At 44.6% G+C, this 15,514-nt stretch overlaps 1 protein-coding gene across 1 annotated transcript in view; it reads left to right on the forward strand.

Annotated features, from left to right (window-relative positions):
* Positions 1–12,365, forward strand: part of LOC132780886 (protein ENL) — a 36,192-nt gene extending 23,827 nt beyond the window's left edge. Inside the window, exons 10-12 of the mRNA XM_067473608.1 lie at positions 960–1,031; positions 1,174–1,245; positions 10,072–12,365. Of these exons, the coding sequence (XP_067329709.1) occupies positions 960–1,031; positions 1,174–1,245; positions 10,072–10,200 (273 nt within the window). The 3' untranslated portion in view covers positions 10,201–12,365. The remainder of the gene's footprint in view (positions 1–959; positions 1,032–1,173; positions 1,246–10,071) is intronic.
* The last annotated feature ends 3,149 nt before the right edge of the window (positions 12,366–15,514 follow it).

The raw sequence follows: 15,514 nt of genomic DNA on the forward strand, positions 1-15,514 counted from the left end.
TCACTCCACAGTGAATGGAAATACATCCTGCAGATCAGGGCATCAACATCCCTCAGAAATCAGGGCATCAACATCCCTCCTCTCCTTCAGGAGGAAAGTAAAGATGTGGTTGTGGGACCAGACCTTTGGGCAATCTGACAACTAGATAAGGACAATCAAACGACTAGGACTGAAAGGATTGACAATGTGGAATTGGAATTTGGATTATGAGATAGTGAACGCTGACCGTCTATGAGGAGTAATTAGGTTTGTCTTGTTTTATTGGTTTTATTGGTTTTACTGGTTTTAGGGTTGTAATGCAGGAATTGTTGTTTAACTGTTCAACTGTTTAATTGATGTTATGTTGTTTTACTACTGTTATGTGATGCTGGCACCGAATTGTGCCTTTGTAAGCCGCCCTGAGTCCCCTTCGGGGTGAGAAGGGCGGGGTAGAAGAAACCGAAATAAATAAATAAATAAATAAATAAATAAGTAAGTAAATAAATTCTGTGTGCTAACTTTGGCCGATTTCCATTGTTGGTGGAGTTCAGAATGCTCTTTGATTGTAGGTGAACTATAAATCCCAGCAACTACAATGACAAAAATAATCTCTCCCCAAACCCCACCAGTATTCAAATTTGGGTGTATCAGGTATTTGTGCCGAATTTGGTCCAGTGAATGGAAATACATCCTGCAGATCAGATTCATAACATGATGATTCATAACAGTAGGAAAACGACAGTTGTGAAGTAGCAATCAAAATAGTGTTATGGTTGGGGGTCACCACAACATGAGGAACTGTATTAAGGGGTCACGGCATTAGGAAGGTTGAGAAACACTGCTCTATGCTATGTATCCCTCTATCTATCCACCCCCCCCCCTCCCTCTCTCTCTGTCTCTCTTTTATCCCTCTATCTATCCCTCTTATCTGGCCTTACAAAAGCCACCCAACCCTAACCACTTCCCTCTCTCTCTTCTAGGTTTCTGGGAGAAAGAGCCCTGAGTCCTGCAGCAAGTCGGAGAAGATGCTGAAGAAAGGCACCTACGACAAGGTGAGTCAGGCCACGCCTCTCTTGCCCCAGAGCACCCTGGGAAATGGGAGGGAGGGAGGGGAAGGCCCTGCTCCTTTCCCTCACTGACTGACCACCCTCTTTCTCTTCCTTTCATCTTTTCTCTCTTCTTTCCCTCTGCCAGGCCTACACGGACGAACTGGTGGAGCTCCACCGGCGACTGATGGCCTTAAGGGAACGGAACGTCCTTCAGCAGGTAAGGAAAGGGTTTCCCCAATGTGTGTTAGGCTCATTTGCAGCCCTTTCCCTGGATCTCGTTCTCACCTTTTGGGGCTTCATGTCCTCCTCAGCATTTAGGTGTGCATTACAGTCACATAGAAGTCTGACTTGGCCATGGTGGTCCATGCTCTGGTTACATCCTGTATAGACTACTGCAACGCTCTCTATGTGGGGTTGCCTCTGAAGACTGCCTGGAAGCTGCAATTAGTCCAACGAGTGGCAGCCAGATTACTAACAGGAGCGGGGTTATTTATTTGTCGTGTCAGAGCAACCAGTCCATTATATTACATTTCTAACAGAACAAAGCAAACAAACAGAAAAATACACAAATTGTGAGTTTGGTAGTTGGTTAAATGTCCTTTGACCAGTATCTGGCCACTTGGAGTGCTTCCGGTGTTGCTGCAAGAAGGTCCTCCATTGTGCATGTGGCAGGGCTCAGGTTGCATTGCAGCAGGTGGTCAGTGGTTTGCTCTTCTCCACACTCGCATGTCGAGGATTCCACTTTGTAGCCCCATTTCTTAAGATTGGCTCTGCATCTCGTGGTGCCAGAGCGCAGTCTGTTCAGCACCTTCCAAGTCGCCCAGTCCTCTGTGTGCCCAGGAGGGAGTCTCTCATTTGGTATCAGCCATTGGTTGAGGTGCTGGGTTTGAGCCTGCCACTTTTGGACTCTCGCTTGCTGAGGTGTTCCAGCGAGTGTCTCTGTAGATCTTAGAAAACGATATCTAGATTTAAGTCGTTGACGTGCTGGCTGATACCCAAACAGGGGATGAGCTGGAGATGTCTCTGCCTTGGTCCTTTCACGACTGGCTGCTACTTCCCGGCGGATGTCAGGTGGTGCAATACCGGCTAAGCAGTGTAATTTTTCCAGTGTTGTAGGGCGCAGACACCCCGTGATAATGCGGCATGTCTCATTAAGAGCCACATCCACTGTTTTAGTGTGGTGAGATGTGTTCCACACTGGGCATGCATACTCAGCAGCAGAGTAGCACAGTGCAAGGGCAGATGTCTTCACTGTGTCTGGTTGTGATGCCCAGGTTGTGCCAGTCAGCTTTCGTATGATATTGTTTCTGGCACCCACTTTTTGCTTGATGTTCAGGCAGTGCTTCTTGTAGGTAAGAGCACGGTCCAGAGTGACTCCCAGGTATTTGGGTGTGCTGCAATGCTCCAGTGGGATTCCTTCCCAGTTGATCTTCAGAGCTCGGGATGCTTCTCTGTTCTTGAGATGAGTGGGGTACAGGGAGCATACTACTCCTCTGTTGCGCCAGCTCCACTGCCTGCCAATTAGCTTTTGAGCACAATTCAAAGTGCTGGTGTTGACCTATAAATCCCTAAACGACTCTGGCCCAGTTTACCTGTCCGAATGGATTGTCCCCTATGAACCATCAAGGTTGTTAAGATCTTCTGGAGGGGCCCTGCTCTCGGTCCCACCATCTTCGCAATCGCGTCTGGTGGGGACGAGGGACAGGGCCTTCTCGGTGGTGGCTCCTCGGCTCTGGAACTCTCTCCCATTGGAGATTAGAACTGCCCCTTCCCTCCTGACCTTTAGAAAGTTGGTGAAAACCTGGCTTTGGAATCTGGCATTGGATGAGTGAGGCAATGGCTTTTGACCACACGGACGGATGGGGATGAATAGTGATTTTTATGCTAATGACTTGGCTTTATATAATTACTAGCTGTCCCCTGCCATGCGTTGCTGTGGCCCAGTCTGGTGATCTGGAAAATAAAGTAATGGTTTCTAATATATGTAATTCCTTTATGCTTGTGGGTAAACAGTATTCCTTGTTGTTTATGGGTCAGTGTTGATGTGGAGATTGTTTGGTTTGCCTACTCTGGAACATGCAACATATCATTGTCCTTCTTTAGGGGTCCCTTTCAAATCTGTGTGTGTGAATCATATCTATCTATCTATCTCTATCTATATCTATATCTATGGCTGGATGGCTCTTTGTCAGGAGGACTTTGATTACGTTTTCTTGCCCTGATGAAGGGAGTTGGATTGGATGGCCTTAAGTATTTTCTGTTGTTATGATGGGTTCTGTGTGGGAAGTTTGCCCCGATTCTGTCGTTCGTGGGGTTCAGAATGCTCTTTGATTGTAGGTGAACTATACATCCCAGTAACCACAACTCTCAAATGTCAAGATTCTATTTCCCCCAAACTCCATCTGTGTTCATATTTGGGCGTATTGAGTGCTTGTGCCAAGTTTGGTCCAGATCCATCATTGTTTGAGTCCACAGTGCTCTCTGGATGTAGGTGAACTACAACTCCCAAACTCAAGGTCAATGCCCACCAAACCCTTCTAGTGTTGTCTGTGTGTCATGGGAGTTCTGGTGCCAAGTTTGATTCAATTCCCTCATTGATGGAGTTCAGAATGCTCTTTGACTGTAGGTGAACTATAAATTCCAGCAACTACAACTCCCAAATGAAAAAAATCATATTTTTTGAGTGATGTTCACTCCTTGTGTTGTGAGACGTTTTGTTGCCAAATTTGGTGTGATTTCGTTCATTGCTTCTTTTGTTTTTAAAGAACTCATTATGCACAGAGCATTTATATATATATAGATATGATAGTACTTTAATGTGTTTATATTAGTGTATTATTGGTGTGATGTTTTTAAACTATTGTGTATGAACCCCCTTGTTGTAAACCGGCCTGAGTCCCTCGTTGGAGGTGAGAAGACCGGTATATAAAAGTTCTAAATAAATAAATAAATAGTAAATCAAATCATTTATTATTATTATTATTATTATTATTTTACTGACACAAAAACACAGTATGTCACAGCAAACGAGATCTATATGCTGGATTTTGTATCACAAAATCACAAGTCGAACACTTCCCAAGCATCTAGGACTGTGTGATGTATTTTCGAATGCTGTGCGCAGATCCAAGTAAGGTGGCCTTCTGCAGTTGACAGGTCGTGATTTTAATAATAATAATAATAATAATAATAATAATAATAAAACTTGATTTTTACCCCGCTACCATCTCCCCAAGGGACTCGGTGTGGCTTACATGAGGCCAAGGCCACGGCACATCAATAAACAAAGGCGATAACAAATAATCAATACAAACAGTTAAAATAAAACTCAAAAACAAAAATACACAACAAGCAATAAACAATAACAATAACATTCAGCATTTAAAAACCTATGGCCGGCCCAAATGTAATAATTAAAATTTAAAATGCTGGGCATGAACAGGTAGAGTAAACTAAAAAAGGTAAAGGTAGTCCCCTGACATTAAGTCCAGTCATGTCTGACTCTGGGGTGTGGTGCTCATCTCCATTTCTAAGCCGAAGAGCCAGCGTTGTCCGTAGACACCTCCAAGGTCATGTGGCCGGCATGACTGCATGGAGCGCCGTAGGGTAAATTAGGAAAACTAGGGTTTTCAAAGAAAAAAGAGGGCGCACAGACAATCCTAATCAATATTAAAGTGCATTTGAGGAATATTGCTTATTCTGGGAAGACACACTGGAACAACCACGATTTTGACGATGTTTATTGTTTCCAAATGCCGGTTGAGATCTTTTGGCACGGCACCCAGTGCGCCAATGACCACTAGGACCATCTGTACTGGTTTATGCCAGAGCCTTTGCAGTTCGATTTTGAGGTCTTGATAGCAGCTGAGTTTTTCCTGTTGTTTTTCCTCAATGCGACTGTCACTTGGTATGGCGACATCAATAATCCCGACTTTTTTCTTTTCCACAATCGTGATGTCTGGTGTATTGTGTTCCAAAACTTTGTCAGTCTGGATTCAAAAGTCCCACAGTATTTTTGCGTGTTCATTTTCCATGACCTTTGCGGGTTTATGATCCCACCAATTCTTTGCTGTTGGCAGGTGGTACTTGTGACATTTATTTATTGTGTCATCCGCAACCAGAACATTGTATTACATTTCTAACAGAACTAAACAAACAGACAGATAAAAAACACACACACACACACACACACACACAAATTTTGCAAACTTGGTAGCTGATTAAATGTCCTTTGACCAGTATCTGGCCACTTGGAGTGCCTCTGGTGTTGCTGCAAGAAGGTCCTCCATCGTGCATGTGGCAGGGCTCAGGTTGCATTGCAGCAGGTGGTCAGTGGTTTGCTCTTCTCCACACTCGCATGTCAAGGATTCCACTTTGTAGCTCCATTTCTTAAGGTTGGCTCTGCATCTCGTGGTGCCAGAGCGCAGTCTGTTCAGCGCCTTCCAAGTCGCCCAGTCTTCTGTGTGCCCAGGAGGGAGTCTCTCATTTGGTATCACCCACGGATTGAGGTGCTGGGTTTGAGCCTGCCACTTTTGAACTCTCGCTTGCTGAGGTGTTCCAGCGAGTGTCTCTGTAGATCTAAGAAAACTATTTCTTGATTTAAGTCGATGACGTGCTGGCTGATACCCAAACAGGGGATGAGCTGGAGATGTCACTGCCTTGGTCCTTTCACTATTGGCTGCAACTTCCCGGCAGATGTCAGGTGGTGCAATACCGGCTAGACAGTGTAATTTCTCCAGTGGTGTAGGGCGCAGACACCCTGTGATAATGCAGCATGTCTCATTAAGAGCCACATCCACTGTTTTAGTGTGGTGAGATGTGTTCCACACTGGGCATGCATACTCAGCAGCAGAGTAGCATTGCGCAAGGGCAGATGTCTTCACTGTGTCTGGTTGTGATCCCCAGGTTGTGCCAGTCAGCTTTCGTATGATAATGTTTCTAGCACCCACTTTTTGTTTGATGTTCAGGCAGTGCTTCTTGTAGGTCAGAGCACGGTCCAAAGTGACTCCCAGGTATTTGGGTGTGCTGCAATGCTCCAGTGGGTTTCCTTCCCAGGTAATCCTCAGAGCCCGGGATTGCTTCTCTGTTCTTGAGATGAAAGGCACATGTCTGTGTTTTAGATGGATTGGGGATCAGCTGGTTTTCCCTGTAATAGGCAGTAAGAGCACCTAGAGCTTCGGAGAGCTTCTTTTCAACCATCTCAAAGCTCCCTGCTTGAGCGGTAATGGCATGATCATCAGCATAGATGAAACTCTCTGTCCCTTCTGGCAGTGGCTGGTCATTTGTGTAGATCATAGAATCATAGAATCAAAGAGTTGGAAGAGACCTCATGGGCCATCCAGTCCAACCCCCTGCCAAGAAGCAGGAATATTGCATTCAAATCACCCCTGACAGATGGCCATCCAGCCTCTGCTTAAAAGCTTCCAAAGAAGGAGCCTCCACCACACTCTGGGGCAGAGAGTTCCACTGCTGAACGGCTCTCACAGTCAGGAAGTTCTTCCTAATGTTCAGATGGAATCTCCTCTCTTGTAGTTTGAAGCCATTGTTCCGCGTTCTAGTCTCCAAGGAAGCAGAAAACAAGCTTGCTCCCTCCTCCCTGTGGCTTCCTCTCACATATTTATACATGGCTATCATATCTCCTCTCAGCCTTCTCTTCTTCAGGCTAAACATGCCCAGTTCCCTAAGCCGCTCCTCATAGGGCTTGTTCTCCAGACCCTTGATCATTGGATGGAGCAAGCACGCTCCCTTGAGGCATAAGTTCCAGTGAATCATCTGGGCCACAGAGTTGTGTCTTTGTTTGTAGTCCGTCTGTGCTATTTTCTTGCAACAGCTGAGGAGATGGTTTCATCAGCTTCCTTGCACAATCTGCATTTTGGGTCATCCGCTGATTTTTCAATCCTGGCCTTAATTGCATTGGTTCTGAACTATGTGATATATCGGTGAATAATGCATGCAGATCCCAGTAGGGTGGCCTTTTGCAGCTGACAGGTAGTGATTTTGTCGGCACCAATTGTGTTTAAGTGCAGGCCAAGGTCTTTAGGCACTACACTCAGTGTGTCGATCACCGTTGGGACCTCCTTGACTGGCTTGTGCCAGAGGCTTTGCAGATTGATCTTTAAATCCTCGCATTGAGTCAGCTTTTCCAGTTGTTTCTCTTCGATCCTGCTGTCGTCTGCAACATCAATGATCCATACTTGGTTTATTATTATTATTGTTGTTGTTGTTTTTTTATTCTTGTTGTTATATAAAATAGTATGTACTGATAATCAAACATAACGATTTCCACAATGAGATGCCTATTTTGTCGTTGTTGTTGTTATTTATTACTACTGCTACTTATTATTGTGATTGCTATTATTATTACTAATTATTTCTATTATCATTGTCATTGTCATCATTTCTGTTATTATTTTCCCCATTATTATTTCTATTATTATTATTTCTATTATTATTACTACTACTTATTATTATTGCTATTATTACTACTTATTATTGCTATTATTGGAGCCCCTGGTGGTGCAGTGGGTTAAACCCCTGTGCCGGCAGGACTGAAGACAGGTCGCAGGTTCGAATCCAGGGAGAGGCATATGAGCTCCCTCTACCAGCTCCAGCTCCTCATGCGGGGACACGAGAGAAGCCTCCCACAAGGATGATAAAACATCAAATCATCCAGGCGTCCCCTGGGCAACGTCCTTGCAGATGGCCAATTCTCTCACACCAGAAGTGACTTGCAGATTCTCAAGTCTCTCCTGACACGAGAAAAAATTGCTATTATTATTATTATACTTCTACTGCTACTTCTTATTACCGCTTAGTAATTCTATTATTATTACAACCTATTATTATTGCTATTATTACTCCTGCTTGTTGCTATTATTATTATTTTATTACTATTATTACTGCTTATTATTATTGCTATTGTTACCATTCTTTATTGCTATTATTGCTACTTATTGTAATTATTATTGCTATTACTACTGCTGCTTCTCTCGTGTCCCTGCATGAGGAGCTGGAGCTGGTAGAGGAGCTCATCCGCCTCTCCCTGGATTTGAACCTGCAACCTGTCTTCAGTCCTGCCGGCACAGGGGCTTAACCCACTGCACCACCAGGGGCTCCAATAATAGCAATAATAAGTAGTAATAACTATTATTGCTACTTATTGTAATTATTATTGCTATTACTACTGCTGCTGCTGCTTATTATTACTACTTATTATTTCTCTTATTACTAATTATTATTATTACTCCTACTTGTTGCTTTTATTATTATTGCCATTATTACTACTACATATTGCACTTATTATTATTATTCTATTGCTACTAATTATTGCTACGTATTATTATTACTGTGATGATGATGATGATGATTATTCTTTTGAGGACCCCTCTGCCAATGCTTTCCAACCACATCCTGGTTTCTTGTTGGAAATGGCAACCTTCTACAAGCCTCCTATACTAGTCATTTGTTATGCATATAAATCAGATTGCTCACTGTGTTGTATATGTGTGTATTGGCGTGAAGTTTCCCTTAGCTCTGTGTTGTGGGAGACCATGTGATCAGATCTGAGACTGTTCAGGACTCAGACTCCATTGGACTTTCAGACAAGACAAGAGACTCTATTAGACTCTTAGATCGGGGAGGTGCTTTAGACATTGGACTGTTGATTTTCAGAAAAATGCCCTGTGTTACCTGCATAGAGAAACTAATTCAAATCCTATCTGTAACTGGACTGATAAGCAATGTACCTGTATGCTGAATACATGAAGTTTGTGAGTAAGCCAACTATGTTACATTGAAAGACTACATATTTTGTCTCTTGAGGGCATGATTTAAAGCAGGGGTCCTCAAACTTTTTAAACCGGGGGCCAGTTCACTGTCCCTCAGACCGTTGGAGGGCCGGACTATAGGTTTTTTTAAATAATAATAAAAAAAATTCCTATGCACATTGCACATATCTTATTTTGCTGTGTGGAAGGGCCCTTAGAGGGGGTTCTTTCTAGCCCTCTTTAGGCAGTAATTCCAGGAGCAGAGAATGGGAAATCTTCCTATTTCTAGTCTGAACAAAATCTGGCTATCAGCATTTAAAAAACTCCAAAATTATAACTGTAAATAAAGAACAACACTCAAACACAGGGGAACTCGAGACAAGAAACAATCAGGGCCAGCTAATCACCTCTCAACAAAGGATTCTCCCTAAAAACTGTCAGGCTATGATATGGTAATCAAGGTGGCCAATTGAAACATTCATACCTACCTCCAACAGACAAGTGTTCTTTCTCCCACCCTGGATCTTCCACAATTTTCCTAGTTAAAGGTTTTCCTTTGACATGAAGTCCAGTCGTGTCTGACTCTGGGGTGTGGTGCTCATCTGCATTTCTAAGTCAAAGAGCCGGCGTTGTCCGTAGACACCTCCAAGGTCATGTGGCCGGCATGATTGCATGGAGCGCCGGAGCAGCCTCCCTTGGCTGGCTCACGCTGCCCATCGGCCTGATGGATAGCGTGAGCCTGCCAAAGGAGGAGCAGCTCCGTGCGGTCTACTTGCAAGTAAAGCACCTCGCAAGGTGCTTTACGCGTGAGTAGACCTCGCGGAGCAGCTGCCCTTGGCTGGCTCACGCTGCCCATCGGCCTGACGGATAGCGTGAGCCTACCAAGGGAGGGGCAGTGTGTGTGGGGGGGCGCTCCTCCTCCGCGGGCCGGATAAGTTCCCTTGGCGGGCCGGAAGTGGCCCGCGGGCCGTAGTTTGGGGACCCTTGATTTAAAGGAAAGATGTTTTAAGGAGAGTAGGAGTTTTTTAGGCAACTGAAATAACACTTCTGAAACTCTGCCCTCTCTCTCTCTATATGTGTGTGTGTGTGTGTGTGTGCATTGGCATATCTTTGTCCCTAACAGTTCAAAGAGATACCTAGGTATACCAATTTAACAGCTGAGAAACCTAATTACCTTGCATGAATATGAGTGGATATATTTACCACTAAGGAGAAGGCTGACTCAAGTGAGTTTTTAATGTCTTGTGTCCTTCCTTCCCCCTTTCCTTCTCATGTAGATCGTGAACCTGATTGAGGAGACAGGCCACTTCAATGTGACGACCACCACCTTCGACTTTGACCTTTTCTCCCTGGACGAGAGCACTGTCCGCAAGCTGCAGAGCTACCTAGAGGCCGTCACTACGTGACCTCCTGCCCCACAGAAAGACCCCAAACCCCTCTCTTTTTTAAAAACACAAACAAACATAGACGTTGCTCTGATACCAGATCATCCCTCCTTCCCTTCCTTTGGCTCAATGGACCCACTTTGGGCTGAAACCCATTGGAAATGGGCCACCGTCCGGATCCTATCCTGGCCGACTACCCATTGTTTCTGGTTCAGGAAGAAGATGCGCCAACAAGGACCGTCGTGGCTTCTCCGTCCAAAGCTGGACCTTCCTTTTGGTCACTTCCTGGGGTCAAAGGCCCCTTCCTTCCCCGCCCCCTGCTTGTAAGGACTATTGTATGCTGTCAATTTTATATATATTATTATATATATATATATTATATATATGTTAACGGTGTCAGAAAAGAGCCTCATTGGGCCCTATGAGGATGGCATTGATGCGCCTTTTTACAGAAAAAAACAAAACAAAACAGTGACCAGTTGTTTGATGGTTCAGGAAGTCTCTTTTGATAAGAAATAATCATAACGATGATGATGATGATACTGTCAGTGTTGGGACGACCCTTGTATTATATTATATTTTTTTAACCCCTCTTATCTTTTGCTTTCCTTCTCTTTGAAAAGCCGAAAATCTTCGTCGGCAAGCTGGCCAACTGTCAGGAGGGTTTAAATGGTCTCTTCCAATGATAGAAATTGTATTGCTATAATCATATTGCTATCATAACAATAGCAAGCTGTCCTTCTGTCGGGAGGGTTTAAATGTTGCCTTCAAATCCTAGAAGTATTTTAAAGAAGTTATAATACTATTAATCATAATCTCAACCTCCTGATTTCTCCATTCGTACAACGGTCCGCCATTTTACGAATGAGATAATAATAGATTCCATTGAGAAGTGAATGAAGCTTTATGAATGAAATAAGAATATCTCCCATTGAGATATGAATGAGTGAACAGCCATTGGTTGAATGAGGGACCTTTGGGAAAAGAAACATTGGAGGGAATAAAAATTTATTATTATTATTATTATTAATTAAAAAAATTTTGGTCGTGTCAGGAGGGACTTGAGAAACTGCAAGTCGCTTCTGGTGTGAGAGAATTGGCCGTCTGCAAGGACGTTGCCCAGGGGACGCCCAGATGATTTGATGTTTTATCATCCTTGTGGGAGGCTTCTCTCATGTCCCCGCATGAGGAGCTGGAGCTGATAGAGGGAGCTCATCCGCCTCTCTCCGGATTCAAACCTGTGACCTGACGGTCTTCAGTCCTGCCAGCATAGGGGTTTAACCCACTGTGCCATCGGGGACTCCATTATTATTATTAATAATAATAATATAATTATATTATATAATTATATGGTTATATAATATCATTATTCTCATTTTATCCCATTATATCACCCAGTGTGTTTTCTTCCCCTGATGCTGCTAAACGAAACTGCAGCTGAATGGAGGACAAAGCCAGTTTTTTAAAAAAAATCAATTTACAACTGGAAATGAACAGTATTTAGGTTATATAAAAACAAACAAAAACAATGCCAATTAATAATAATAATGATGATAGATATATCATAGAATCTTAAGAGTTGGAAGGGACCCCCAAAGGCCATCCAGTCCATCCCCCTTCTACTATCTCCCCTTCCTTCAGATTGATGGGCCGAAACCCATTGGAAACGGATTGCCGTCCGGATCCTATCCTGGGCGACTACCCATAGTTTCCGGTTCGGGAAAAGGAATGCCAATTAATAATGATGTCTTTTAACAGGAATTGTTTGCGTGTTTTTTATATGTCACAGAACAAAAAGAATATAGGAGAGTTTGCACTCTGAAAAGCAGCAAACAGAACAAGTACTTAGGAAATCCTCTCTCTTCTCTTTCTTTTTTTCTTCGTGCCAGGAAGGTATTAAATACCAAGGATCAGAGGATATTAAAAGAATAAAAAAGTAATAATAAACATTGGAAATAATAATGTTTGTAAATGGAGGGAAGAGCGTTGGGGGGGAGGAAAGGGAGGTCGGGAAGAAAGGGAAAAGTGTTTTGTCATAAGTTATGAGGAGATTGTTTTGAGGAATTTGTCCTGACTTTTTTCAGCCTCTTTCTTTTGTTCATATATATATATATAGATATATATATATGGAAAAGCGAAGAGGAAAAAAAGGAGAAAAATGTGAAATAAAGGCGAGAGAGTCACAAGTGGCTTGTGTGGTGTTCTCTTCTTAAAGGGGTGGATGGTTCGAATTTTTGTTCATTAATAATAATGTGTGTGTGTATAGGTAAAGGTAAAGGTAGTCCCCTGACATTAAGTCCAGTCATGTCTGACTCTGGGGAGTGGTGCTCATCTCCATTTCTAAGCCGAAGAGCCAGCGTTGTCCGTAGACACCTCCAAGGTCATGTGGCCGACATGACTGCATGGAGCGCCTATATATATATATATATATACACACACACACATACATACATACATACATACATACATACACGGAGCTCCATGCAGTCATGCCGGCCACATGACCTTGGAGGTGTCTATGGACAACGCTGGCTCTTCGGCTTAGAAATGGAGATGAGCACCACACCCCAGAGTTAGACATGACTGGACTTAATATCAGGGGACTACCTTTACCTTTACTATATATATATATATATATATATATATATATATACACACACACACACACACACATACACACACACACACACACACACATACTAGGTTGGGTACCTGGTGTTGCCCGGGTTATTTGAAAAAGTCATTTTTTAAATTGTACAAAATGCATAAGGTTGTAGGTGAACTACAACTCCATGGTGCTGAACAACTTCAGACTGATCTCCAACTTCCCTTTTTTGGGCACGGTGCTGGAGCGGGTGGTCGCCTCCCAGCTCCAGGGCTTCCTAGATGACAACAACTACCTAGATCAGTCACAGTCTGGCTTCAGGCCTGGCCACGGCACCGAGACGGCCTTGGTCACCTTGGTGGATGACCTCCGTAGAGAGCTGGACAGAGGGAGTGTGACTCTGCTGGTTCTCTTGGACATCTCAGCGGCTTTCGATACCATCGATCATGGTATCCTGGGACGACTCTCTGGGATGGGTCTCGGGGGCACAGTTTTGTCGTGGCTCCGGTCCTTCCTGGAGGGTCGATCCCAGACAGTGAAGCTGGGAGACGCCTGCTCGGACCCCTGGCCTTTGACCTGTGGGTCCCGCAAGGCTCTATTCTGTCTCCCATGCTTTTTAACATCTACATGAAACCGCTGGGAGAGGTCATCCGGAGTTTTGGAGTTAGGTGCCACCTCTACGCAGATGATACACAACTCTATTACTCATTTCCACCTAATTCCAAGGAGGCCCCTCGAGTACTGGACGAGTGCCTGGTCGCTGTGGCTGTCTGGATGAGGAAGAACAAGCTGAAGATCAATCCCGACAAGACAGAGGTCCTCCTGGTCGATCGTAAACCGGATCGGGGTATAGGGTGGCAACCTGTGCTGGACGGGGTTACACTCCCCCTGAAGTCACAGGTCCGCAGTTTGGGAGTCCTCTTGGATTCATCACTTACGCTTGAGGCTCAGGCGTCGCCGGTGTCCGGGAGGGCTTTTGCACAGCTAAGACTTGTGCGCCAGCTGTGGCCGTACCTCGCAAAGGTTGATTTGGCCAGGGTGGGCCATGCCTTGGTCACCTCTAGATTGGATTACTGTAATGTGCTCTACGTGGGGCTGCCCTTGAAAATGGCTCGGAAATTCCAACTGGTCCAACGGGCGGCAGCCAGGATGTTAACTGGCACTCCTTACAGAGAGGGGTCAACCCTCCTGTTTAAGGAGCTCCATTGGCTGGTTTACCTACTGAACCCAATTCAAGGTGCAGATACTTACCTACAAAGCCCTAAACGGTTGGGGACCTGCCTACCTGCGTGACCGCATCTCCATCTATGAACCCACGCACTCCCTTAGTTCATCTGGAGAGGCCCTGCTTGCAATCCCACCTGCGTCACAGGCGCGTTTGGTGGGGACGAGGGACAGGGCCTTTTCTGTGGGTGCCCCCAACTCTGGAACACCCTCCCCAAAGACATTAGACTAGCACCCACGATGGCAGTCTTCAGGAAGAGTCTGAAGACCTGGCTATTCCGATGTGCCTTTCCGGAATAGGATAACCTCCAGCACTACGTCCCAGAAGCACTTTATTAGAGTTTAAGACTCTCTGCACATTGCACTTGCCCGGAAATCCAACATACCTCCTGCCACACCCAGCACTTTTTAACCTGTACCCATCACTGGCCCGGCCCTGGTTTTTATTGCGTAATGATGTAATGTTTTGTTATTGCTTATGTTTTAATTTGCTTTAAATTGTATTGTTATTGTTTTGCTGTTGTTGTGTTGAGGCCTTGGCCTTTGTAAGCCGCATCGAGTCCTGCGAGAGATGCTAGCGGGGTACAAATTAAGTTTAATAATAATAATAATTTAATAATAACACAACTCCCATCATGCCAGATTAACCCTGAGAAACTCCATCAGTACTTCAAGTTTGTTATGTTGGGAAGTTTGCTCTAGATGCATTGTTCAGTGTGCTCCCTGGCTGTAGGGTAAACTCCCAACTATAGTGGGTCAGTCCCCTCAAACGTCTCCAGTAGAATCATAGAAGTGTAGAGATATAGAGTTGGAAGAGACCTCATGGGCCATCCAGTCCAACCCCCCACCAAGAAGCAGGACATTCATGTTCAAAGCACCCCTGACAGATGGCCATCCAGCCTCTTTTTAAAAGCCTCCATAGAAGGAGCCTCCACCACACTCCAGGGTAGAGAGTTCCACTGCTGAACAGCTCTCACAGTGAAGTTCTTCCTAAAGTTCAGGTGGAATTTCCTTTTCTGTACTTTGAAGCCATTGCTCCGCATCCTAGTCTTCAGGGCAGCAGAAAACAAGCTTGCTCCCTCCTCCCTATGACTTCTGCTCACATGGCCATCATGTCTCCTCTCAGACTTCTGCAGGTTGAACATGCCCAGTTCCCTAAGCCGCTCCTCATAGGGCTTGTTCTCCAGACCCTTGATCATTTTAGTCGCCCTCCTCTGGACACATTCCAGCTTGTCAATATCTCTCTTGAATTGTGGTGGCCAGAATTGGACACAATATTCCAGGTGTGGTCTGACCAAGGGTAGCATGACTTCCCTGGATCTAGACACTAGACTCCTATTGATGCAGGGCAAAATCCCATTGGCCTTTTTGCTGCCGCATTACATTCTTAGCTCATGTTTAACTTGTTGTCCACGAGGACCCCAAGATATTTTTCACACGTTCTTCTCTCAAGCCAGGCATCCCCCATTCTGTATCTTTGCATTTCATTTTTTTCTGCCAAAGAGG

The sequence above is a fragment of the Anolis sagrei genome, chromosome X, assembly GCF_037176765.1.
Source record: "Anolis sagrei isolate rAnoSag1 chromosome X, rAnoSag1.mat, whole genome shotgun sequence".
Lineage (NCBI taxonomy): Eukaryota > Metazoa > Chordata > Lepidosauria > Squamata > Dactyloidae > Anolis > Anolis sagrei.